Source organism: Hippoglossus hippoglossus, chromosome 11 (genome assembly GCF_009819705.1).
Source record: "Hippoglossus hippoglossus isolate fHipHip1 chromosome 11, fHipHip1.pri, whole genome shotgun sequence".
Lineage (NCBI taxonomy): Eukaryota > Metazoa > Chordata > Actinopteri > Pleuronectiformes > Pleuronectidae > Hippoglossus > Hippoglossus hippoglossus.
This window is the reverse complement of record NC_047161.1, coordinates 11,987,849-12,015,388: the sequence shown is the minus strand read 5'-3', so window position 1 is coordinate 12,015,388 and position 27,540 is coordinate 11,987,849. Positions and strand designations below refer to the sequence as shown.

The following is a 27,540-nucleotide window of genomic DNA, read 5'->3' as shown; positions in this document are numbered from 1 at the left end:
GAAAGCCAGGCTCAATAATGTCTAGTTGCAGAGATCTGGAGACAAGAAATGTCTGATTTAGGCTATGCAGCATGATAGAGAGAAGGGAGGTGAGGGAGAGGACAGAGAGACGAGTGAACAGAGTATGTAAGAAAGGAGAGAAGCAAAGAAAAGAGGGATTATACAAAAGATGGGGATGTCAAAGCCAGAGAGATGGATGAGGAGAGAGAATATGAATGAGAGAACAGAGGAGGTGTTTTTTAAGAGGAAGCTCATAAAGGATCTTCCCAAAATGCCTCTGACATTAAGAGTCCCCCTTATGGCTCCTCTTCTGAAAACCGATGCTGCTGATTCGAGGCTTTGGGGGAGACGTACGGTTGGAAATGATTGTTGAAAACTAGATGAGCTGTCAGAGAAGACTAGGCAGTCGTGCAATGGTCGGTGTTGTCAGGAACAATATGATCTCATTCTTTGCCCATTTGTGGATCTACAATACATGTGGTTTTAAGCCCAACTTTTTTAAAATTTGGCAGAAGAATACCCCAAAAATGTCCTGCTTGACATAACGTTTGAAGACGTGTGCCAAGTTAAATCTATCACAGTTGTTCTGTAATGTTCTGTAATGATTCAGGGTCAGACGTGTGGGTTTGGATGATGCCAACATAGAGTACTACTGCTTATAAACAAAGACAGAGCCAAAGAATACAGAGATTCTTTACGGGACATGAACCCCAATCAAAAACAATAAGTAATCTCATACAATAAAACGCAGCTTTCAGGAAAATCTTCTAATGGATTGTGCTGTTACTCTTTTACAGAAAAAGTGACCAAATATTGTGACAAATTGGGCAACTGGGTAAAAGAAACTGGTTCCACATGTCAGCCTGATTCAAAGGACAAATTACAGGTATTTGGACACTGACATTGATATTGGGATACTGGTTTCCCTTTGAACAAGACAAATCTAGCCTTCGTTTCTCTGTACGCTATTTTTACATTGAGTTTTTCTTCTCTGAAGGAAATCCCCCATTTTTTGAGGGGCGCTGCAGGAGAGTTGACAACCATTGAGGCCATTGAGGCCTACAAAGAAAAAAGCAGCGATGTTCAGAAAATGGTCTTTGAGAATGAAAAGAAATGCTTCAAGAAAATGGAGCGAGATCCTCCGTATGACAAATCAGGTACTAGCCCACTACGTCACTATGATCCACCAACAAACATATTTATATTTTATATCAACATGGGTTTTTATGTTGGACAATTTTATAACAAAGATACCTGTAAACATTTCTTTGTTTTTATTGCTGCAGGTCTGTTCTGCAGTCGTAACTGGGATGGCTGGCTATGCTGGGACGATACTGCAGCGGGAACCTACGCCTCCCAGAGCTGCCCAAATTATTTTACTGACTTAGATCCTGAAGGTGAGCAGGGTTAGCAGGAAGATCATTTTACCCTCTTGTGGCAAATTCCCCTTTAATCCTGTGCTGAGAGTATTTAAAGAGGTGGGATTTAATCTCATAATTATTCTCTACAGAAACGGTGATTAAATTCTGCAGAGAGGACGGGCAATGGTTTCACCACGCAAAGACCAAGAGGATTTGGACCAACTATACACTGTGTGCTAGCACCCATGACAAAAGACAAAGGGTAATGCTTTGTTCATGTAATTTATTACCTCTTTTGTACTTATTGTAATTTACAAATCTTCCTTCATGTTTGGGACATGTTAATCAAAAGAAAAAACAACTGTTAACAGTTATAATATAATAGCAGGTATGGTAGGGTTTTCACTTTTTCAGAAAATCTGAAAATACAAACTGCCACCAAATTCTAATGAACTAATTCAAATGTAAACCATTTCAAATAAAAAAATTAACAGCATTTAAAAACAGCAGAGTTAAAATGGTACATTATATAGAGATGTAACTTAACAGGCATTCAGTAGATCAGATCAGACACACGGTGATTTTGATCCGTATTAACAAAAGGTACAAAATAGTTTAGGATACTAATGTGAACCAATTCAGTCTCAGCTGAAGAGTTTACTATGGTCACTTGCATAAGTTAATGTCTTTGACTGAGCTTGTGAGGGATCAATTTATTTTAAAATTATTTATCAATAATTTGACTTGGTTTGTTTTTCCACAGGAAGTGAAAATGCTTGAGAATCAATACAAATGCCTCCTCAAGATAAATCGAGATCCACCTTTGAACACTTCAGGTACTGATGCTGTCTCCACTGAGCCTTTTCTGTGCAACTCTTCTGATGTGATTCCTACAGTTCACTTTTGCACAAGCAAGAGGCCTGTCAACATTTGTAATACTTTTTCCTGGGTTTGCTGCTGCCGCTGCAGGTCTGTACTGTAGACGGAACTGGGATGGCTGGCTGTGCTGGGATGATACTCCAGCTGGAACCTACGCCTCCCAGAGCTGCCCTGATTATGTTTTTGCCTTGGGCCCCACAGGTAAGCAGTGACAGTGAGACTTGTTAAGCTCTCATGATAAAGGAATTATTAACAAAATCTAAAATGTATAGAATATAGATTTATAGAAATTGTAACTAAATATAGATTTATCACTTTTTACAGCCAAGGCAACTAAGTACTGTGGAGAGGACGGCCTGTGGTTTCGCGATCCAGAGACCAACAGCACATTGACTAACTATACACTGTGTGCTGTCAACACTAAGGAGAAGTTGAAGGTTATCTCTTGTTTACAATATATCTAATAATCAACTCATCTTAGCAGTACTGATGTCTTTTCCTGCAAGCTGAAGGCATGCGGCCCCCACCACTGTAAGAAAATGAAGAGTATGTGTGCAGCTTCCACTACTAAACCTCAGACCAAATATAGTGATAAGCATAGATTTCACAGGGTCGTACATGTACAGCTTAATATGATTTGCTGAGGAAATTTGTCGAATTATGTGCCATAATTGCGTGTCATGCGTTTCACCCTATTGCTTCACTGCTCATTGCGTCATCCTGGCTGATAATGACTATGTATGTATGCGGCTGTGTGTGCGTGTCACTAAAATGAAGGTAGCTGCCCAGCTCTCCGGAGGCGCTGAGGATCAGCCCGCTGATGAAGCCACGGTCAGCCCCACAGTTAACCCCCAAGAACAGGAAATCGTGCGGAAGAAGATCCTCGACAGCCAGTACAAATGCTTTGAGAAAATGAATCGAGATGTACCTTATAACAAATCAGGTAGTGGTCAGATCTCAATGAACCAAAGCCTTGACTTTCTGTCATTGTGCTACTGCTCTTTGGACGTTTTAACTCTCCCTGTGACTTTGTTGTTTTAGGGATTCACTGCAGTCGTAACTGGGATGGCTGGCTTTGCTGGGGCGATACTCCGGCAGGAACGCACACATCTCAAAACTGCCCCAATTATTTTGTGGATTTTGACCCGACAGGTGAGCAGGGAGACTCCGGAGTTGCTGTACTCGGGAAATCTCTCGTGATAAATTCCCCTCTGATCCTCTGTTTTTAAAGAAGTTGGAGCATAAAATATTAATCACTTTGAGGATGAATTATTAACCGAGTCTAATGGAACCAAATTATATGGACGAGGATCTGTATGGATTTCAGGAAATTCTTTGAGAATACATTACAGATATTTATTACTTAATTGTTACTTGCAGAAAGGGCCACTAAGTACTGTGGGGAGGAGGGTCAGTGGTTTCGCCACCCGGACACCAACAGGACCTGGTCCAACTACACTCTCTGCAACGAAAACACCAAGGCAAAATTGAAGGTAATCTATTTAAGATAAAGTAGTTTGCTATCATAGTTGTGATGCACGCTGGCCACAGTGAGATGGGTCAGCATCTTTTTGGTTTCCTAGAATCCCCTCGTATTTGCAGTATGGGAAAATGTGGAAACTGGAAATATAGCTCTGATGTAGTTGCACATAAATATTGTTCTAGACACCATTATTATCAGACCCCAACAGAAATAATTACACATAGAAAGTAGCTGGTGACTGCAGCTATGATTTGGATTTATAATGAACCAACTGAGTTTTAATCCGACAAGTAGCAAAGGCGGGTAAAGCAGTTCAACAGGCTTTGCATATTCTATGGTGCCACAAAAACAAGCCTCCTTTCCCTCGGGTTATTCTGTCATTATAAACACATGAAGACAGGTCCAGACAGTGTGTGAGTGTCTCAACATCAACACATATTAACGCCTTCTCATCACCAAACGCACCAGGCTGCTGTGCCAAGCTGCTAACAGTGTTTCCAGATGGAAACCAGACAAACCAAGACACCAGGGAGCTCAATTCAGTATTTTGCCAAAGGAGAATTTTCATTTTCTCACGACTTTTAAACAGTTTTTAGTTTAATATATTCTAAATGGTTCAATCAGTATTATCCATGCTTCACTACATGGTAATATGATCATGTTTCTTGCTTGTGAAGGTAGGTGCAAAACCACAAACTCTGCACCAGCCTAAATTGTACCAAAATTAGCAAAAAAGATATTTTGGGGGGATTTCCCTTTGCAACCCTTTCTTCTTTATGTTGATGTTATGAAGTCCCTATCCAGCTTGTCTCTTAAAAATCAAGTTTATATACTAAACAGTACCAAAAGTGGTTGTTTTTTTCCGCCTAGTAAATATCCATATACATAGTAATAACACTACTCCACTCCTCCATCTGGAACAAGGACACTGGCCAATTGTAAATACCTGAGACTTGTGAACAAAACTTCTGCAAAGGATTACGAGAAATTTCCCCTAGCTATATCCAGTAGTCGAACCAGACAGATGGAACAGCTGTTCTGGCAAAACTGTGAGAAGGACAAAAAGTCAGTCAGACTATCAGAACTAAACCAGCGATCAGCTGCTGCATCAGTTGCCACAGAAACCTGATCTTTGCTGACGCAGCCTCCAGACCTCACGATACTTCAGAGAACAAAGCGTCTCAGCAGTAAAGATTCAAAAGAGAAATAAAGCCAAATTATTTTTGTTGATGTGATGCCAACTTTTACTCTTATTAATATCTTTTACACGTTAGGAACAAAACATGAACTGAGGTATGAAAACATTGGTTTCATTTTTTAATATGTGGCTAGATAATATTACCACTTTCTGCCAGATTTCTTTGTTCATCATTTTATTTATGTAATGGTGGCATCGGTTTATATTGCTTAGTATGTACTAAATAAATATCAGAATTTCTCTAAGTAGTTAGTTTCATTCTTGAAGCTTAAAATGATTGCAATTGTTTATTTATCCATTCTTACATAACATTTTATCTACAATATTGAAAAAGAAAACAGGAGTAACACATTTTTAAAAGGTTTCCCTTGTTCATAGTAAAGTGATGCTTATGAAAGACTTTTACTTTATGTATTTACTCCATTTTCACGTACAAATAACTGGTTTAAATATGACAGTTAAATTGGAATATGGGGAATCAATACAGACTGATGTCTGATTATTTGTGTGGGTGATGCATTTTTTCTGTAGTGAAGTCGGCTCTAGCGGTATCATCATTTATCATGGATTACAGAAACTAGAAGTGATGCCAAAACAACTAATGTAAAAGCAGAGGCTGCAAAACCCAACCAAGATTTCTTATTCCCTGTTTGTTAAACTGAATAATGTCATAATTTTTTTGTCTTTTTTTTTCGCAGTCAGCGTACATTCTTTTTTACATGGCAATCGTGGGTCACGCTTTATCCACAGCGTCGCTGCTCATCTCTCTGGCCATCTTCTTCTACTTCAGGTAATGGACTAAGGATCTGTCCTCCATGTATATCACAGTGACAATACAATGGATGGTGCACATGGTAGTGAAAGTGATTATTCAGGATGGTTTAAATGGCTGATACTGTTCGTCACAGGGAAACGATCATTAAGTGATTCATCCAGGGCAGTTTTACACTGAAAGGCTCAATCATCTTCAGTATGAATAGCATTTATAAATTTATCACTGAAGACTGCAGTTGCAAATCACTCTCATATTCACTTTCACAAATTTATGCAAACTACACCTGAAAATAGCTCCTCGGCTTCTCCGAGTGTAATTTATACACAATCTTACTTTCACTAATTTCATGCCAACTTGGTTTCGTCGTATAGCACCATTTATTTCATGGATATTTAGGATTCACAACTGGTAAGCTGTGACGTCCGTTGAATGTGTTGGTGTGCTTTACTCTTATTAGAAAGGCGTGTACCTGATTGCATTGCTCATTAAGGATGTTCATACCAATGTACTTCCTAATCCCAGAAGGGGAAAGTGCACGATTGCAGAATTAATTAATTAATTACAGACTCTGCTGTTGAAATTCAATTAGATAAGAGTTCAAGGTAAAGTGGATAAAGGAAACACAGGTATCATATTGAGGTAATGTCCCTGGAATCTGGGAATGAAAAAGATAAGACTTCATTTCACTACAGCTATATATCTTTCTTAATGATACACTAAGGTTAAAAAAAACTGAAATGAAGCCTGAGGGGAAAAAATAACTATGTTCTGAAACAATATTTGGATGAGTTACTTTGTTGGCCTTGCGTTTGTAGAACACTGCAGTTGTAAAAATTGACGTGGTGACGGGTGCTGACCTCCTAAACGGAGCCATTATCCAGAACAGATCTTGTACGAGACCCTCACTGTGCTGCGTGCGTTTAAACACACTCATAAATCCAGAGGCCATGTTCCGGGCAGGTGTATGATCACAAAAAACCCCATCACCCACTGAGAGACAAACGCTTAACAAAGCTACACAACCAGTTCAGTGGGACGTTCACAATTCATCAAGAAAAATTAAGATCTCAATAAATAAAGTGAAAAAGCTATTGGCAAATAACTCCTTTTTTTTTTTTTTTTCTTTTTAACTTTGAATATTTATAGCCAGGACACTTAAAATATTGGAGGCTTAATGTTTCTTACAAGATCCAGATGTGAGTCTTACAATGGTATGTGGTGGTGTACAGCTGAACTCTGTTATTTATGACTCTACATCAAAACTGTCATGATTCCCAGATAAAAATACTCCAGGATGCCGTTGAAAAACAGGAGCTGGTTGAACGGTCCATACGAAGCCGGTCAGAGCGGTGACAGTGTGAAAAAAGCTGCCAAGGCGTGGATTGACCTGTATTTTGACATCTCCTTTTCGATATACTCTTCATAAGCATTCAGCCACTTCTACGTCTCCTGTTTTGTCCGGTTGAGGGTGAACGAGACAGTGGAAATGGGCAGTGTTGTTTTGTCTTTTTTGTCTTTAGAAAATAAAGCTCTCCTCCTCTTTTACGTGTGTCTCGGGGGGTTATGACTCAACAATGATAAAATTGGCCATGAACAGTATAGGATATCATTTCTTAAACTGTACAGGTCATATTTATGAGAGGCTACATTCTGGGAAATATATTTGCTTCAAGTTTCATTCCGACTTGAAACTCCACAGTCCGTTTGATTTCTGCCCCGAAATTAAAACATGATTAAACACCGCCAACAGTAAAGCTACTGGAAATGAATGACTTCTAATAGTTGTTTTCACTTTGCCTGTCAAGCTTTTCATTGTGCTATTAATTCTGAGTGGCCAGCCAAGGTAATGAGGAAGCACCCGTGGGACCCATTATGCATTATTTAACAGCCCTTCTTTCATGTACAGTAGAGTACTTAGCAGCAGTCTATCTCATTGATCCCAGGGATTTCTTTTCCCACCAACCACAAATATCAGCGTGAGATTAAATGAGATTATTTAATGTCTGGTATTTATTTGTCAGATGATTTAATTCCCAATGTGTTGATGTTGTTTTCTAATAATTATGACTGGCAGTGTTTCAAGATTAATGATGGCATCGGTCTCTACACAGGAGTCTGAGCTGCCAGAGGATCACCCTCCACAAGAACCTCTTCTGCTCCTATGTGCTCAATTCCGCCCTCACCATCATCTACCTTGTAGCGGTGGTCAACAATCCTGAAGTGGTGGGCAGAAACCCGGTGAGTCTGTACACACCGCAAGTGCTTTGAGCTAAATGCCAACATCAGTAGGCTAAAAAGCTTACAATGACAATGCTAGCATGCTGACAATACAGTCTGGGTCTAAAATCTCCTTACCACCCATTCACTTCTACCTAGATTCTCAATTGTTCCCAAATTAGTGAGCAGTAAAATGAGATTTCAGACACTAACTAACTTATCATGTGTTTACCATATTCCAATTTGCAGTTAATAAAAAAAAAAGCCGCTGATCAGGTCAATCTTTTGCAGATATTTGGCCATGATTCAAAGAAATTAACAAATTCAAATTAAGACCTGATTATGCTGCTAAAAAAAAAAGTTATTGTTTCACTAAAGGCCTGACAATTTATTACTGAATGTTATAGTTGGAGCCCGACTGATTTATAAGTGCAGTTGCTGATATGTGTCGATATGAAGACCTGTCAATAGTCTGTCCAACACAAATTGTGGATTTATAGTTATATTTATATGTATTTAGATGTTTACAATGATCAATACAATGTCTAAAAAGATGTTAACAATGCAGAAAGGATGTGCATTAATGTTTACATTTTACATAGAATATATCTAAATTTTCTTTTAATTTGTGTTTTCTTTTGTTTATACTTAAACGGTAAAATATCAAGCCTCAATTACATTACTTTGTTATAAGGTAATAACGAAGTCTTCGGAATCATTGGAGATTTATCAGTATTGGACATTTTTTTACTACCCTCATATCAGCATCGGCCCCTAAAAATCATTAGCAGTCGGCCTCTACTTAGAGTCCAATATTTGTTATGATAGTTCAGTCTGGACCAGTGATGGGCCGACCACTGACCAGCACTGGCATCCCTACAACCTTGTGTTAGCAAAAAACCCAGTTAGCAGAACACAGAGCGTGGAAGAGGATTAGTTCCACCGTCTTTAAATGAGATACAAATGCATTCACAATTTATGCAAAACCTAACAAGGATACAAGCACGAAAAAAATTTGGTGAGCTTTTTAAAATCCATTTGATTTGTGAAGCCAAGCAATGCAAGGAAACTAAACTTAGATATAGTTGCTCTCTATTTTAAATATGTATAGGTCTGTCGACTTTTAAGTGTATGCTAATTAGTATTTCATCTCAGCGTGCTACATCGGGGCAGCGTTGCAGAGTCAACAGACTTTTTCTCTTTGCTCTCTCCCTTTGCTCTCTTCTGTTTTGGAGCCACATTGAAAGCCTTATGTGAATTTTTTGAAACCCAGAGGTCTGCTTAGGTAGACATGATAAATCTCTCTCGTAGGAATGCCCGGCTATCAGGACTGAGCATAAATTCATGTGTTGCTCTTCAAGAACCACTCCTTTTTGGAAATCAAAATAATGAAAGCCTGTTAACTCTGTGCTTTTCTGCTTCTTAAGAGTTGTTATTGCAGAGTTTTTCCAACTCCATAAAAGGACCATATATTTTCTGCTTTTATGTAGAACTGAATAAAATTGAGCACACGCGGGTTCTTAAAGTCCAAGTTAATACAAGATGTCAGAATATTTCCTGTTGGAAAAAAAATAACTGAAAACATTCAAATAAAAAAATAAAAAAACGTCCTTTCTTTATTTAATTGTGTGAAAATTAGAGATGAATGAAAAAGCAGATAATCAAAGTGCGATACAAAAAACAAAACAAATACAGCAGATAGGATTGTGGTGTTGGCTCACATTTCACACAATCCTTTTAGCCTCAGTCTGCTCTGAGCCGGAGCGTCACTACAAACATCCAAGAGACAGCTGCGGTTTGGGTTTGCTTCTGTGTCCTGCTGCGTCTGGCACATCCCGACGGTCGTCTTTAGTCACATACCAACTCCCAACTTGTCCAAGAAGCAGATAGGAATGACATCCTTCATCATCAAAGTGAGGAAACATATATTTCGGCAGCGCAGTGGTGCAGTTGTTAGCGCTGTTGCCGCACAGCAGGAGAGTTCTGGGTTCAAATGCAGGTCCAGGCCTTTCTGTGTGGAGTTTGCCTGCTTTCCCTGTGTCTGCGTGGGTTTTTCATCTTGATAATCCAGCTTCCTCCCACAGTCCAAAGAGTCTTAATTGCCTGTATATGTAGTTGAGAGTGCGAATGGTTGTTTGTCTCTATATGGTTATTGATTTATATATGTCAGCTCTGATCAGATCAACAAGGCCCTGGGTTTAAAGAGGAAGCCTAGGAAAAACATCTCAAGCACCACTGGTTAGGATTCACGGGTGTCTGTTGGGGAAGCATGTTGAAATGTCATTGCCAAAGTGACACTTATGAGCCTGTTTGTCGCGCTGGTGATTTAGGAATGGCGGATTGTGGTGGAGATTTACTCTCCCAGTGAAAACAAGCTTTTTTCATTCTCTCTGGTTTGGTCTTACAAACTGTGGGTTTAGCCAGCCAGCACAGTGGAGGAGTGAATCCCCAAAGCTTATGTCAAACCAGGGGGGAGGCTGAAAACATGAGAAACATCTACATGATCTATAGCAGCTTGATTTGTAAACCAGAACATTGTCAGTAACTTTAGACAAACCTTGACTTGCTGCGAAGCAAAACAGGTCGGAATTGGTGAAAAGTAATTGAAGCCGACTCTGTCCTTGTCTGTTATAGTAGAGATTCCTCAACTGGAAAGAGAAAGGTAAGAAAGTGCGGGAGACACATGGCTAAAAGTTTAGACATGAATTACTTGAGCTAAGAAGACCCCCGAGAGCAGCAGTTAATAGTGATGCCAGCATATCTGAATTATACCGTCGCCGCATGTATGCTCTTTTAACACAGGATGTGAACCTGAAACCCCAGTGTGAATATTCAAAATATATATTCATACAACGGTTTCTAGTGTTTACAGTCTCTCCAAACATGTATTTTAGGGAAACGTTGAACTTTATTTAATAGTCTTATTCAAGAGGGCTCATTGAGATGAAAATCAAATTATATATAAAGATTACAAGACAATTCAGTCACACAAAACCACCAGATGAAGGTATAATCACTGCAAATATCACAAGTATTACTGCATTAAAAATATCAGCAAATAGAAATTTAATGACTCCGAGAACCAGTGATTTAAGTTTGTGTTGCAAAACACCTCTTCTCCAGTTAAGAAGATATTTAAATGTTAGCCCGTCATGTGATTTGCTGTCATGGTCCTACCTTTGAACAGGATTATATTATAATTACATTAATTATAATAACATTATCTATGTGTAGAGTAGATTGCAGGGGGTGCTAACATTGATCCTTCTGGGACATCCCTCCAATGTTTCGGGTATAGTTTTATACCAAGAGGAAAAACAGCCAGGAACATATGAATTAGACCGGCTGTGTGCCAAATCATCAAAACCAGTGGGAAGCATTGGAATCCAAGAAAGGAACATATTGGGTTTTTTTTTTAATGATACTATATAGAACAATCAAAATGTGCTTTGCAGTATGAAATTGATTTGTCTGAGAAGTTAGACTGAAAATAATCCTTATTGTTTTGCAGCAGTTTTCATGAAATTCTTGATGACTTGCTGCAAGCTCTCAGAACTGGGAAAAGCAAACAGCCCTCATCAGAGCTGACAGAACCCGCAGAGATGCCTGTCAAAAATGTTTCAAAAACACGTCTGCGTAACTAATATCCAAAGAAATACAACAATGGTCCCTAAATCACCAACAGGGCCGACATCAAAATATGCCACTGACAAACTGCTACCTTTTATGGGAAAAGTTTTTCAGACTTTTTGGATAAGACTCCGGGGATAGTCAGGTTCATTGAAGCCATTGTTTGGCAGCTATCTGAGGAATTACAGCTCATGGAACACCCATAAGTGTCTTGGTAATGACAGCATTAGCAGGTGTTGGTTAGATAAGATTGACAATAATAGTCTCCTTTAAGAAATTATAATAACGAGTCAATCAAAGCAACAGAAAACACAATGAGACGTGTTGATATGTTGCCGCACTCTGGTGGATTCATACACAGAAAATGGTATAGCACTGTACTAATATGCACTTTCAGAAAGTTGCCTTGTTTTTAACTTCTTTGTGCAAAGTAAGACCAACACAATCAAAAAGCATTTCAAATACAAAGCTTCATTTCCATCTCGGCTCACATCCAGAGGGGGTAAATGAGTAAACATCATCTCAGCCTTAGGAGCATTACACTGGCTCATGATTTAGTGAAATATCTGCTCGGCTCTGTTCTTGTCTCCTGCTGAGATGATGTCATGGTTACTTAAATCGCATCATCTTAATCGGAATCAATCAGTGTAAAAAAGTCAAAATTAAACAAAATAACCGTTTCTGTTTGGGCTGTCACTGCAGGTCGGCTGTAAGGTGTTACACTTCTTCCACATGTACATGCTGGGCTGCAATTACTTCTGGATGCTGTGTGAGGGCATCTACCTGCACACACTCATCGTGGTGGCTGTGTTTGCAGAGGAGCAGCATCTGCACTGGTACTACCTCCTGGGCTGGGGTGAGTCGTCTGTACTTGATCAAAACGCTGATTTCTTCTGTTTTCCTTTCCACATCCATGTTGGACTCAAATCACAGCTTGAAAACCGAGCGTTGCATTTCAACAAGAGGGGACACAATCCAGCTGCCACCATTTACTCATAACCACGCAGCGCTCGTACAGCTCGTCAACCCGGACGTGCTGACGGCTTTATTGTCCCTCCTGTCGCTTAGTGCGGCGCGTGTCCTGTTTTTCACCTTGCTCAGGACAGGAATAATGAGTGCAGGCTGTCAAACAAGCAGACGATGGAACTAAATGGATGCTCATCATTAAAAATGGGTGGATAACCTTCAGGACTCTGTCTGTGTGTGTGTGTGTGTGTGTGTGTGTGTGTGTGGATGGAGTGAAGCCAGTTTGTCAGGTCCATCTGTGGCCGATATGCTGAAAGGCCCCAGCAGCGTCTGCAAATGAACTGTACATGGATTCATGTGTTAGTATATAGTGTTTGGTTTGGTTTTCATTATAGGGTGTGGATTTCAAAATTGGCAGGCTTGCTTTAGGAAATTATTCAGTTTGTATAAATGAGGATGAGAAAGTTGCTCCACATCTGAGAATAATTGCAACAATATTCATCATTTGTCAGATGAGGAAGTTAAAGACCAACACTCTACTGACTAAGCTAACCACACTTTTACTGTTACATAAATGACAAATGAATTTCACAAAGTTCACTCAAGACCTCATATGGTTGCCGTCTCTTTCCTCCTGCCCAAGGCTTTCCACTAGTCCCTGCATCCATCCACGCCGTGGCAAGGAAAAAGTATTTTGATGACAAGTGAGTAATGTTCCAGAATTCTGCAAATAAACAGGAGACGTTTACACATGTGCTCGGCTGGATGTGGCAGTGAGTGAGAGCGTGCAGCAGAGCCGTTCATGTGCGTGTGTATTTTGGGAGGCCGACAGCACTGACAGACGTGTTTTTCCTTCTGTAGCTGTTGGATGAGTGTGGAAACCCATCTGCTCTACGCGGTCCATGGTCCTATAGTGGCAGCGCTTCTTGTAAGTCTGCTCATCCTCTGTCTCAGCATAATTTCTGCAATTTTGGTGAAAGATTTACTTCTTAGCCAGTTTTATTTTTTATCTTTCAGGTGAACCTCTTCTTCTTACTAAATATCATAAGAGTGTTGGTGACAAAATTGAGAGACACGCACCGGGCAGAGTCCAACATGTACATGAAAGCGGTGAGAGCCACCCTGATCCTGGTGCCCCTGCTGGGAATACAGTTTGTCGTTTTCCCCTGGAGGCCAGAGAACCGGCTGGCGGGGGAGGTCTACGAGTACATCATGCACATACTCATGCATTACCAGGTGGGTACTTAGCTGCAGGCAGGCACAAAACTAATCAGGGTTTCCATGAAAGTGTCAGGTATGGGGCTCAGTTCGAAGGTAACTCTGCAACAAATAGAAGAATGTTGCTTTCGCTGCTGCCTCTCTGTGGGTTTCAAGCACTTTGCATGTCTTTGCCACACCAAATAAATATTAGAGGACCAGAACCCACAGTATGCAGGGGAAAAGAAATACATACATATTTTTCTGATTTGTTCATACCTTTCGGGCCCTGTCAAATGTGGGATTTAGCCATTTGGCACTGTTGAAACTTTCAAACCACGGGACCTTGTTCTCTGCCTCGTGATGGTTGTGATTGATTATTGTGACTCACTGCTGAATTTCGTTTTAAGGAACCAGTTAGTCACTCCATTAAGTTTATCTAACTACCATGTAAGCACCTTATTAAACAACAAGGCAAGCAGCCCATGAAATTTGCAGTCCACTCAGTTTATTCATTCATTAGAAAGAGATTACTTTGCTCCCTGATACTCTTCTGGTTTTTATTTATAAGTATTTAATTATTTAAGTGGAGAAGTATATTTTAAAGTTTGTGTAATTTTGCTTATTTTTTCAAGGGTTTACTGGTGGCAACAATATTCTGCTTCTTCAATGGAGAGGTAAGCACTGTTCATGTATTTACACATTACCAATGTGGCTGCCACCACACAATAACACAATTTGCAGTTAAAGGAACACATGTCATTAAGGAAGTAAATCATAATGTCACACATGCTCCCAAAAATGTAACTTTTCCATGATACAATATTTTTAGAGGAATAATTTAACTGACTTTGTCCCAAGGAAATCAAATCCATTTACAAGGACGCCTATAATATATGAATGAACTATTAACCTTTAGAGTTGCTTTGGACAGAGCTTGGCTGGCTGCTTAGAGGTGAAAGTACTAATTGTCTAAATATAGTCACTGAAACGGACTTCAGTGGAGCATTCAAAGGTTTTTTTTTGCGTAATCCTGCTAACAAATAAACCAACAAACAAAGAGACACAGGTGAAAACAAAACCTCCTCGGTGGAGGTGAAAAGGGAAAAACCAGATACAAAAAAATATTCACATTTGAGATGCTGTAAACATTGGACGTTTGACATTTTGTCCTTGATTAATGAGTAATTAACGTCGCTGAGAAATGTGGTCGCTCGTTTTCTGTTGATCGACTAATCTATTCCACACTATTGACTGATTAGCTAAACAAGAGTTGATATTCTTAAAAATCCGCGAGTAGAGCTGCTATTTTCTTGCAGTGTAATGTTAATAATTTTATTCTGTGACATAGCACACTGATCTAATGATATAAATGATGACACTAATTGTTATAATGAGACCAAAGCGCAGCTTCCATGTAGAACGTCTTGCTTGATATCACAAATACAGCATGAGAGCTGTTTGTCTCACTGACCTAACACCACAATGGGGCCATTGAACAAACAAGGCAGGTCTGTGCAGTTTGGCCTTGAAATCAAAAACCAGAATTGAACCCAGCCCCAGAAGCCCGTGTCCTGATTAAGGGAGCTAAATTGGTCATTATGCAGGCAAAGCAAAGAGACCCTCTCATCCCCGCGTGACAGTTTGTGGGTTTGTTGACCCTGCGTGTCCCAGGAAAATTGGGCTCGCCCTTAAAGAATACAGTGCGCGCTAAGCATTGTTTATTCGCAAATTGTTTACATCGTTTAAGAAGATGCTGGTGTGCTCCTGCTGCCTGTGTATGAGCTAATGCCTGACCTATTTTCCAGGCTGAATGTGACAAACACAACCCCACAGTAGATGGCTAGTTCCTCCGTGCCAGACACCTCATGCTGAGTATTTAAATATGCTCCTCTCGCTCTGTTTATGCATCTCTGGCCTGTTTTCTTCCCATGGAAATAAATACCTCAAAACTACATCATTATCCGTATAAATATTTCCGCTGCTTTATTTTTTACTTTTTGCAACTCCAGGAGAATTACAAAAGCATATTAGTTTTAACACAGAGTAATAGCGGTGCAGTAATTGCTTGATCTCTGCTATTCACACTGCCATGGAGTCTAACAACCGGCTAAAAATCCCTAATTCAGCCGAACAGCGTGTATTGTCGTTGCCCGGCTTTGTGGCGACCTCGAGCTTGAAAGCATCTGTCACACAATGAGTCCGCGGAGCCCAAAGGTCTCGCTAACACCATTAACCCCAGACGCGGGGTTTTAATGAAAATCTTTTTTTATTTGCTTTGAGATGTGTCTGAACCAAGTGAAGGATGCTTGCAGTCAGACGGCGGCAGACAGACTCAGAGAGGCCGACGGGAGGACTTGAAAGGAGAGTCAATTTCCAGCTGGACTTGGAAACCACACAGCCGTTTATAAACTGTGTCTTACTCCTCACCTGACGTGACCCTTCAGCTTTTACTGCCGCGGCGCTGCTTCAAAGTAACGAGCAGCACGATGCTTTATAACCTGCGAACAACCGCAATAACGACAGATGTAGAAGTTACAACTTTTTATTTACTGTCAAAAAACAATTCGAGTCGGTGTTTGACATTCAGATACGGTACAGGTGGGATGTCAGAAGATCTGACCTGAAAAACTAAATGTGAAAATATTTTTGCCTGATGGAGTTTGACGTCACGCACTTAATGTCATAAGCAATGAGCAGGTTTATTGCTCCATGAGTGAACTGCACCCAGAGTACCATGTAAGTTGACCTTTATAAAAAACACCAAAAATTGATACAATACTCTTAAAAGAATAAAGTGACATTCTGGGCTCAAACATATGTCCATTACAAATGAATCTGGAGCCTGGAAAAAAAACGGGCTGGATACAATAGGAAACTAGCTCCATCTGACAGTAGCATCATCCATCTATGAGGTGTGTGAAATTGGGAATTCTCTGGAGATCGCCCAAGTATTTGAATTTATTGATTTTGAGTCTGAAGTTTACTCGACTCTAGAAAGGACAACGATCTTTAGGGAGGGATTTGAAAGCCAATACAATTTGTCTTAAAACATATATACTGCATTTTTCTTTCAAGTACAGACATCCTCAAGTATTAATCATTTTTGGTGGTATATTTGGTATACATGCCAGTTGAATTTTGTGTCAGGGAGTTTAATTAATAATTTGTAAAAACAAAAACAAATCACTTTAGGGAGTAACTACTTAGGGGCTGACTGATGAGAATTTTTGGAGGCCAATGCCCATTCCAATCTTAGGGATTTCTGGTAATGATATATCAGCTGATATATGAAGTAAAATAGATCAAAGATTAAAATCAAAGTTTTTATGTTGGTTCAAACAAACGCTGATGCCAATACTGTGAAATGCTCATATCAAACGATTCTTATCAACCAACTGACAAGTCAGTCGAGCCCTATCAACCATTAAAAAACAGAGATAAAAAGATGTCACATTGATTTACCTCTCTTGCACAATCATGGTGCAAACTTTTATGATTTCCACAATCCTGAAATCACAGACTGAGGACAAACTGTAAATATTTCACTGATAATTTAAAAACAGCCTGAGAGCCGTTGGCTATGAGTGACAGATGTGGGAGATTATGTGTCACATATAAATACATGATTTACGGCTCCATAATGATAACATGCGTGTTCCCTTTAAAACAGGTGATGATCTGGCCACATGCACAGCTTGGCCACACTGCAGGAAATGTGACTTTGGCGTTTACATTTCCCTACTGGCATCGGTTAATGTGATTGAATCCACACATGCTGCAACAATTAAAGCTTGCACTAATATTGTCACAAGATGGTGTTTACGTGGGCCCTGTCCTACTCCCACTGCAATGCAACTGCATGCAGACCTCTAGTGGCATCATTTTGTGTTCACAGTAGATAAAAAAAACGAATTAGGAAAACGGGAGGAATCTTTGTGTTACTTTGACAAAGTGAGTTTAAGGGGTGTGCAAAACCTAAAAGGTAAACAGTTACACGGTTCAATGAGGCTGACGAAATTGCCAGAGTATTTTTATTCAGATGCAGCCAACAAAAAAATGGCTTTTTCGATGACACATTACTGAGCCTGACTCCCACACTAGGGCCACTTTCTTCCAAAAACTCAAGTATTCTCACCACGACGCTAAACTCTCCTTTTCCTGTGCATGTTGTGGTCCAGGTGCAAGCAACTCTAAAGAGACAGTGGATGCAGTATAAGACCCAGTGGGGTCAGAGACGAAAGGACCACTGCTCGATGCGCTCCACGTCCTACACGGCCACCTCCATCAGCGAGGTACCTGCCTTCATGTACAACCACGACTGCAACAGCGAATACTTGAACGGCCGCCACATGGAGGACTCCGAGCTGGAGAAGCTGAAAACAGGGGATACATACGCATGAGCCACACTGAGGATAAAGAGTGTAGCAGTGGGAAGAGTCAAGGAAGAGCAACAGAGAAACAGAGATGTACAGTAAGGACGGAAAATTCATCCAGTTTTCCCACCATATCTCAGTGATTAAATCTCAGAGGCTAATTCTGGTTTATTCAGCCCAGGGTGAAAATACGGGTCTGGACATAAAGAACTCATTGAGACGGAGATGGACAAGCTATGAACCTGACACTTTGACTTTTTTTGAGAACTTTGATGTTGAGAACTTGTGGCACGAGACAAGAGCCCCTTTTGACACGCGCCACTTCCTAAAGCTGCTAACTGTGTGAGCGCGCTCACAGTAACGGAGGCTTGTGCTGGTGTGGAGACGGAAATAACTGTGACTGGGACGACAGCAGGGAGGGGACCGTGTGGGATCTGTTTGAGATGATGGAGCTGAATGTAATGGTAGCGATCACACCAGTTATGTGACTAAACGGTGAATGAATTATGATGTGTTGATGATGATGATGTTGATGGTGAAGGAGAATCCTTCCAAACCTCACCTATACCAAAGGGTACTGTATGTTGGTCAGCTATGAAGAGGTGTACTGTCCAGATGAGCACAGATGTGGTACCCTGACGGAAAGGACACACACACACACACACACACACTTACACTCCCACCCACCAGTATTACAAACCTTATAAAAAAAAAAAAAAACTCTGTTCTCTGGAATTGTGTACATAATGTATGTTCACTATGTTTTATTTGGAAAAGTGTTTCAATGTTTTGAAAAGATTTTATTTTTGTTTTCTATGAACATTTGATTCTCGCCGGTTCCTCCGTACGTGCTTCGTGTTTGTCCTGTGATGCTGCACTCCCGACTGCTTTGTTGTTTTGCAGTTGCTGTACTTGTGCCGATGCCGAACATCACAGGGCTGAAACGCTAAATAAGCTAAATGCACACATACACACAAAAATAGAGAGAAAAAAAAAAACGTTTATCTTTATGTTTAACAGCCACAAGAGTTGTTTCACTGTTATAAGTCTATGATGCTATAGGTTGTGCCAATGACTCTGACAAAGACGCAGTTTCTCTCAAGCATGGAGGCTGCTCTGTTTGAACTTATTCTCGATCATCTTTTTGTCACGTTCAGGATGCCTTTAATCAATCTTCTGCTTGTTGAAAATGTGAAATTCTTTCCTCTGTGCATATTTATTCATGAAATTTGTAGCATTTTGTATGAATGAGCATCCAGGGCAAAAGAAACAGAGGAGAAAAGATAAAACGGTGAACGCTCTTGTTGTCATAAAGGCACATTTCACTTTCCAAAAACATGAATGTGTCCTATACACATTCATATAACTTCTATGTCATGTCATTGTTGATTTGTTGCCATTTTGGAGGATGAAAGTTAAGAATCCTGCATTTAAATGTGAATATAAACTAAGGACTACAGTGAATTCTCCTAACCCTAACACAACATCTTCAAAATCGTCAGTTCTTTTTAAACTCTAATAAAAGATGTATCATGCATTTATCTACAAAAGCTACTTGAAAGCCCAGTAAGATTCTAAACACATATTCAATAACAGACATTTAAAATCAGCCAGAGAAGAATATTAATTATCCGACAGAACAAAGCCAATAGCAAACAAAGCCTCCAGCTGGCTCACTACTGTGATTTGTTTTCAACTCTTCAACTGAAAATGTGCGCTCTCTTTTTTACAGGGCTGTAAAAAAAAGTTAAATCAACTCTTTGTAAAAGACACACAAAGGGAACATTTTAAAAGGAAAGACAGATGATATATATTTGTTACAGTCAACAAATCCCATGACAAACACGCTCTAACCTCCCCGTTCTGTTTCTGACACAGCATCAAACCTATTCATACTGACAACCTCAATGTTTAGGTTTAAAATAAAAGGGCAGGGCAATTAAGTTGATAGGAAACATGAATCAAATAGGACTAAAATACTACCCATGTGCACCAAGTACAACAGCGTGGCTAACGGATGTTTTTTGAATAGCTTCTTGACAAAAACTAACTCTGTGAATCGGAGGAATATATTACTAGACTTCTTTTAAACATTAACGTAACTTGTTAAGGCTCATTTAGGTTTGAAACGTAAACGGGGACACGATGTCCTTGCTCTGCATTCATTTTGTCCGTATTTGTGCACACGTCTCATGAGAGCTTACGAATCCAGGCGAAACAGAGCACTGCCACAGGAAATCATGGGGGGCGCTGTAGCCAATAGTTGGAAAGATGACCGGAAGAGACGAGGACGAAATTTCAACAATTTGCTGAATTTTTTGGAGCGAGACTTCAAGCTGCTATGAAATCTACAGGCATCAATATGTTACTTTGTCAGGCACAGGGACAACCTCCTCCACCGTGTTTGTTATTAAACGACGCATTGAAGTATGTGAGCAGTGACAGCTACATCGTCTGAAACACACGTCTCTTTTCATACGTAAAGGCAGCTTATATGAGCCTTTATTTGGAGTTTCATTTTGAACTTTAGTCTTTTTATCGTTGCATTAGACAATAACAAAAATATAGAAAATGACTGCACTTTTCCTTTTCAATTATTTGCTAAGCCCTAATTTGACTCTCTGAATTTTATTTTATTTTACTCGAGTGCTGTTAGTCTACGATCTGTTGAATCCCTGGTCACTGTTCATCTGAAGATTTTAAAGATTTGTACAAGGAGATATTTTGGATTTTAATAATGAAGTACAGTTGAAAATTTATATCAATGGATCTCTAGAGTGGCCCTAAGAGGCGAGTCCATTTTTAACAGTGTAGAACAGGGCTCTGATTTAGATTTACACGGAATGTAGGAAAAACAAGATCACACTTTAATGCATTGGTTTATTAATAAACATTTATTAACTGCTTCACTTTGCAGTTCCCCAGAAGCCTCTTGAATAAAACAGACATCTGGATCTTTTGCAATATTATATTTCAGTTAATTTGCTGTTGCTAGCCACGCGCAAGGAAGAAATGGAGAGTGACAATCAATATGAGCGAATTATATCATCATCCTATGATGGCAGAGTAGATTTTAGTGCGTTACACAAATTCTCATGTGAAATGTTAAAGTATACTATTTATTTTGCTATGAAATTCATCTTTCTCTTGATTTGCCTTGGATGTGTTGCACACTGTAAGACATTATCAATCCTGTTGGGTTCGGGGGGGGGGGGGGGGGGGACAGATTCTGTATATTTTGTATGTTCATATCCATGTAAATATGAGCAGATACTGTGTATATAATAGATTTTTTGCACTGTGAAACTCTTTGACAGCTATTTTTGTTACATCTCTGTCGTTCAGTTCGGCTTGTGTTTGCCTCTTCCTCCCTCTCAGCTCAGACTGGCATCATCTCATAACTGATAAAAAAAAAAAACTGCATTTTGTAAAAGCCAAAGTGATTAGTGTATTTCTTTTTCATAAAACACTTTTAGCTACAGGATACGCACATAAAAGATTATTTGGTGTTGCTCTTTATTTTCTGAGCAAATAAGCAATAAGAGGAACAAGCTGCACGGGACATACGGTGTGAAGGGGCGAAAAGATGAGAGAAAGCAGCTTTCAGCACTTATGATTTGATATAAAAAGGTGCTTTTACTTTCTGTAGCTCTAAGATCCTTTAATGAGATGGATGGTTCTAGTTCTGACCACACCAGCGAAAACTTTGCTACTGACTATTTCTGCACTTTTCTCTGATGATTCAGCAGCATTTTCCCTCACCAACTCTGTTCCTGTCAGTCTTTCAGGGTTGAGAGGTTTTGGTATAATGACTGTGCAGTGAAAACAAAAGGAGGTCTTACTCTATTTGGTGTCTTGCTTTGAGATCCCTCGAGTTTGGCACTGCCATAGAGTCCCTATTTATTCTAAAGGTTCAGCTCGAATCAAATACCAGCTCCTGCTCCACCCTGCATTTGCACAACAAGACAGAATCAACTGACACAATTAATCTGCTCACATCCTCACGCCCTAAGGTTGTTATCGCCCTAACGAGGCCGACCTCTTCTCATTTATATGAATATTTTCAGCCTTTCTATAGGCAGACACTGTATAATATGTAATTTCAGGCTCGGCTGCATCGTATTGGCAAAGTGGAAAGAAGGAGAGGCACTGCACTACTGCATATTCACAGCCTTTCTGAGTCTATACGATATTAATAATATGATGATGAAGTTAGATGTGTATGGAGCTGTTGTTCTTTTGTTGTCCCCCGCCAACAGCATTACACCTATTTCGTCAAAAGGTTTCTTTCAATGAAAATATTCAATACAAAATCGGAAATTGTATGAAAACCGTATCGCATACCAAGGCAGAGATGGAGGAGATATTTATCCAGATAGGAGGGTGAAATCTCCATAATTGTCAGAGATCTTTTTGTTATGGTCTTTTCTTCAGTAGTTTCAACGGCACAATAAGAAAAAGAAAGTTAGAGGAACCCATGCATTTCTTTGAGCAGCCTCCATCTTGTGAGCATGATGGAAACTTCAGGAAAATGTCAGCAACTGGCTCTTTCAGGCATTCGAGACACGACAGTCTCACAGCACACTGGGCCGAACCCAAACGTGTCGAGTGAGCTCAGGAATCGACAGTGAAAGCGTTTCTTGTGTGCGGTTTTACTCTGCATCTTCATCTGTGCATCAAAGATCGTTTCAAGGTCACTTGACAACGTGACGGCTCGGATCGCTGTTGTCGTGGACGGTCAATTTCCTTTCCACTCCAACGCTGGGCTAAGTTCATGTCCACTCATTCCAGCTCGGGTGTACTGACTGTGCACTGAACCATTCACCCAAGGCTTGGAGCATTTTCAGCTGCTGGGGCCAGAAATTCATTACAACTGAGCCCCGCTGCAGTAGGCACAAGAACAATAGAGGACAAACGTGTTTATCCCTTTACATGTTTTTGTAACTTGGTCCGGTCACACAAAACAACACACTGCTGTCCATTTCATTCACCCAGGTGTGATAGCAGCTCATCTGTTCATCTTTCTTTTTTTTTTTTACTTGGATCCAGCTTCTCTCGCCCCTGCAGCACACATCAACCAAGCTCACAGTCACGGTTCATGAGCAAACCTGCCTGGAGCACTGAGAGACCAAAGATTGTCACGATGTGGACTGAGATTCTCGGGTCTATATTTAGAAACCCTGTTAGTTTCAGAGAGAGGAAACTGCATTATGAATAAATACATTATGAATAAATTAGAGCTCACAAATTACTAAATCCAGTTGTGATTTTAACATGTTTAAAGGATATCAAAAATACCAGTGAATCAATCCAAACTGAAAACATAAGTGTATAAAACCCATGTGGCTCATTTTTAGATGATTTTTAGCCTGACAACTTTCCCTTTCGCTGCATTATTGAAAAACACAATGATATAGTGCATCTGAAGACTGGAAGCCAAAGATCTGTATTGCTAAAAAAAGATCTAATATCACACCTTCACAAAGAAATGTTGCCAGAAGGACAATTATCAGATGTAATTAACATAATTGTCAGCCTTTGTAATACACTTTAATACAAAATCATATGTTCCTAACTTGATTCTGCAGTATCGCTTCAGTTTCTATCGCTACCGTAACTAGACACTTACTTTCTGCACAATACAAATAATAGCAGCTTTGCTAAGAAAACTAAATAGTCTACAGTCATGCTGGCAGCTCTGTGCTTTGACCCAATGTCAGTGAAGTGAAGTGAAGATTTACAATGCTCAACATCGAGGTTCATTTCCAGGTTAAGATCCATTCAGTCTGTTGTGTACTGTCTATCGATTTCCAGGTAATGCAGAGATAGTATAGGAAGTGTTGGATAAACCGTCAGGCTGCCCTACATTTCCATTCTTAAAGAAACACTACTAGCAAAGCGTGTGCTTAGGGCAACTCACACAGAGAATAATAACTGTAAGTACATCATTTTAAAATTCATTCTAACTCAAGTGCACAGCAGAATTCATATACCAAAGATAGTGGCAGAGAAAGGATCACTTCCAGAGCAAGACAAACACTGAAAGCCAATGCAAACACATCCAAATTTACTGGAGGGGTTGTTTTTGAGTAATCTCAAAAGCTCCCAGACAGACAAACAAACAAACAAACGGCAATGAAAACATTATCTCCTCGGCGGAGGTAACAAGGCGAAATGTTCAATACGTCACGTTCAACATTGCAGATGACATTGGAAAGAGACTTGGGGGAAAAAAAATACTTTTTGATTGAAAAAAACCCAGTATTTATAAAGATGCTAATGAGAAGGAGGACATCTGGGCCACAATAGTGCTTGGCATGTGTTTATGTGTGTGTGGTGGGGATGCATGGGCCTGTGTATGCCTGTATAAAGTATGTGAGCCAGCTATTGTATTCACGGCATACTGTGAGAGAGGAACCCCTACTGTGTTCAATGCCACTGCCTCAAAGACAATAAATCAAACCCCTGAAATCTCTCCTCACTCTGGGGCTAATCTGCGCCAGTGTCTCTATCTGCTCGTGAGAGATAGGACTTTAGAGTTGTGATGGGATTTAACAGTGGTGGCTAAACTCAGGAACTTTACATGTGGGGAAGTGCGTGGGAAGAAATATAGAAGCTAAATTTATGATAATTCTTCAGCAGGAAAGATCAGATTTAGTCTAATTAGTTCATGATTGGCACATCATCCCCAGAAGTATTAACTAATTTCAGGGACTATCATGTCATCTGCGTGCTGTTTTCAACATAATGCGCTCCACATTTTAAAGGCCTGGTCAATTTATTCACAAAGCCCAGAACAATCAAGATTTTTATTGGATTTCTAAAAATTGTACGTGATGGTGTTTGCCTCTTCAGGAAATTAGCATCCGCCACAAGTGTATATAGAGCGAGTGGAGTAGAAATTACCTAATGAAATAATACCTCCTTCAGATTAACAATTCAACACTCGTAAATTAAGATCTATGAGGAGTTTTGCTTTTTCATACCCTTTGATGTATTATTGGATGACAATGCCGGCTGCATGATAATTATGTAAACCCTCTTGATATAAAACTCTTTGATATTAGCAGCGTAAGTGCCAAAGCAATGCCCTGAAGCAGACCACTGATCTACTTGTGTAATGATATTTACTGCCACATTCATCATAGTATCTTATTTTGTAGAGGAGCGGGGGAATGAGAGACCCGAGGCATTGCTGGAGCCTGTAATTTGTAGAGTCGCAAAAACGAGAAAGCCGGAGAGAGGGGGGGGGCATTTGCAAAAATAATATTTTCCAACTTTCCAGGGATGAAAGAAGATTCATGCCATGACACTCATAATGCAGCTTCTGACCTCACTACACAACTCATGTCATGCTGTTAAAATAAACACAGGGATGCTCCGATACTGATACCAGCATCCAAAATGCCTGCGATACTGCCAAAAAACCGCGCATTAGAGAATATGCAAATCTAAGTACTGCTCCGATACAACGTGTTTAAAGTTTATTAGTCCACCCAAATAAAACTGCAAGCTTCTTTTCCAAGTAATCGCTTCTTTTTTGTCGCTCCAAAACAGCAGTTGTGCTGCACTGCCACTGGCAAGTGCCTGTTTTTAGAGTGGCAAAGACAAGTGATTACTGGTAGTGTAGCAAACATATCAGCAATTTGGCAATATTTCATACTGGAAAGTCCCACAAGTGAAACAGTGACATATACCAGATGCAAGAATTCAGTTTCGAGGGGTGTTGTGTATTCCTGTATTTCTATATTTGTGTTAAATTTTAGTTACGGGTGCCAAACTAGAAAATAAAAGAAGTTCTATGGCATTCATTCTCTGTATGTATTTGTTTTGTCATTCAACAATGAACACAATCATTACTTCCTACAGGATTAGTAGCATCCAGCTGTTAAAGTATGTAGTATTTTCTAAAATCCACTGGTATCGGATCGTTACGCAGTCATCTCTTGATGGTATCCGATCATCTCTTAATGAAAAGCCTGATAAGAACCAGTAGATATCTGTTGAATCACAGCCGAGGTCCAACAAAATCTGATAGTGAGAAGTTTATATCACCAGCTCAGACAACAGGGAGGACTCCCTTTATGTCCTGTTTGTCCTGAAAGCAGAGGTGAACCTGTCACTCTGCCCAGGGCCTATAATACATCTTAGATGATAACAGTCTCACTCATGTCGTTCTAATAGGACTTGTTCCCTCATTATGCACTAATGAGATTTGTGAGGCAAAAAATTAATTATCAGGGCCCTTGATAGACATGCTATGGCAGTGGAGAGGCTTTTCTATGAAACAATTTATTTCTATCCTTCTTTCATTCGGAGCTTAAACTCAAGTCTCGAATAAAAGCTTTGCTTTGTTCTTTGTTTCCGTGCGAGTTATTTCTGCCAGATATTTTCACTCGTGACAGCAAAAAAATGCAATCACTCACAGGGAGACGATAATTACACAGACACAAACAACGCAATTTTCTAGATCCTAGGAAAGCAGAACACTTCGGCACAGGTTTACTTGTTTTGCTACAGGCAGTGTTTGAGAAATTAGCAAACATATTCCCTGCTGACATTGTTTAAAGTTTGATTCGTCTGCATATCTCTCTTTATCCTTAAAATACAGGAAGTAAAAACTCAGGTGATGGGAAATGCTCAATCGTCTCAAAAGCCATGCAGGACTGCAGCTTTTTTCTGTGTTATGAGTCTGGTTTCAAGGCTTGAGAACCATTTGATGTAAAATCAAACTGAAGGAGAGAGTTAAATTTAATCACACCTCCTGTTGAGTTTATCCAAAAAGGTCATCTACCTCTTAGACCAGGCTGTCAACCGAATTCTATCACAATACGACTGAGTGAAGCTACATTAAACAACAGGGTTATTACAGTTAGTAAACTGAATATCTGGGCAGGAGAAAAAAAAATTCACCAGACTCCAAAACTCCTACGATCCTACGCTGCTGAAATTCAGCATCTATTACCCCTGAGCTACAAATTTCAACATGCACTGTGCAAATTCAGGGATGTGCTCCGGTGTTGTCATTCGTTGACATACAGAGCTTACAGTGACATGGCCAAAAAAACCCGAAGTGCTCAAAGTTAAGGGCCCACAGAGCCTTGTTAAACACCGGGTTAACAGCCAACATTTCCCTTTCATCCAACTGCTGTACACTCAGATTTTCCACAGTATTCAAAGCATTTTACGAGGGGTCCCAGCACAGCAGGCGAAGCACTAACTTATTTCAGTTTTACTATCCCTGCAGTGTGAATGAGGGTAAGTGAGGGTTGAAGACGTACAGTTTTCTGAGGCGTTTCGAAAAGGGAGGGGAGATTGATATCCTTCCACAAGTCGTATTTCTTGTTTATACAAGTACAAGTCTAAAGACGGAAGGCATTTGTGTTGCATTTTTGAAAACCTACTTTACATATTCCTTGCACGGATAAACACAATAAATACAACATATAATATAAAAG

General features: G+C 39.9%; 1 protein-coding gene across 4 annotated transcripts in view; it reads left to right on the top strand.

The window, feature by feature from the left end:
• calcr (calcitonin receptor) overlaps positions 1–19,544 on the top strand; it is a 48,349-nt gene extending 28,805 nt beyond the window's left edge. For 3 of the 4 annotated variants that reach the window (XM_034599603.1, XM_034599602.1, XM_034599604.1), the window contains 18 exons: positions 798–886; positions 998–1,157; positions 1,287–1,397; positions 1,511–1,623; positions 2,125–2,196; positions 2,324–2,441; positions 2,565–2,677; positions 3,018–3,183; positions 3,282–3,392; positions 3,621–3,733; positions 5,620–5,711; positions 7,808–7,934; positions 12,246–12,399; positions 13,153–13,213; positions 13,371–13,437; positions 13,527–13,745; positions 14,342–14,383; positions 17,888–19,544. In XM_034599603.1, the coding sequence (XP_034455494.1) occupies positions 798–886; positions 998–1,157; positions 1,287–1,397; positions 1,511–1,623; positions 2,125–2,196; positions 2,324–2,441; positions 2,565–2,677; positions 3,018–3,183; positions 3,282–3,392; positions 3,621–3,733; positions 5,620–5,711; positions 7,808–7,934; positions 12,246–12,399; positions 13,153–13,213; positions 13,371–13,437; positions 13,527–13,745; positions 14,342–14,383; positions 17,888–18,109 (2,150 nt within the window). In that variant the 3' untranslated portion in view covers positions 18,110–19,544. Of the gene's footprint in view, positions 1–797; positions 887–997; positions 1,158–1,286; positions 1,398–1,510; positions 1,624–2,124; positions 2,198–2,323; positions 2,442–2,564; positions 2,678–3,017; positions 3,184–3,281; positions 3,393–3,620; positions 3,734–5,619; positions 5,712–7,807; positions 7,935–12,245; positions 12,400–13,152; positions 13,214–13,370; positions 13,438–13,526; positions 13,746–14,341; positions 14,384–17,887 lie in introns of all 4 variants that reach the window. The other variant, XM_034599601.1, reaches the window with a different exon arrangement.
• Positions 19,545–27,540: the final 7,996 nt, after the last annotated feature.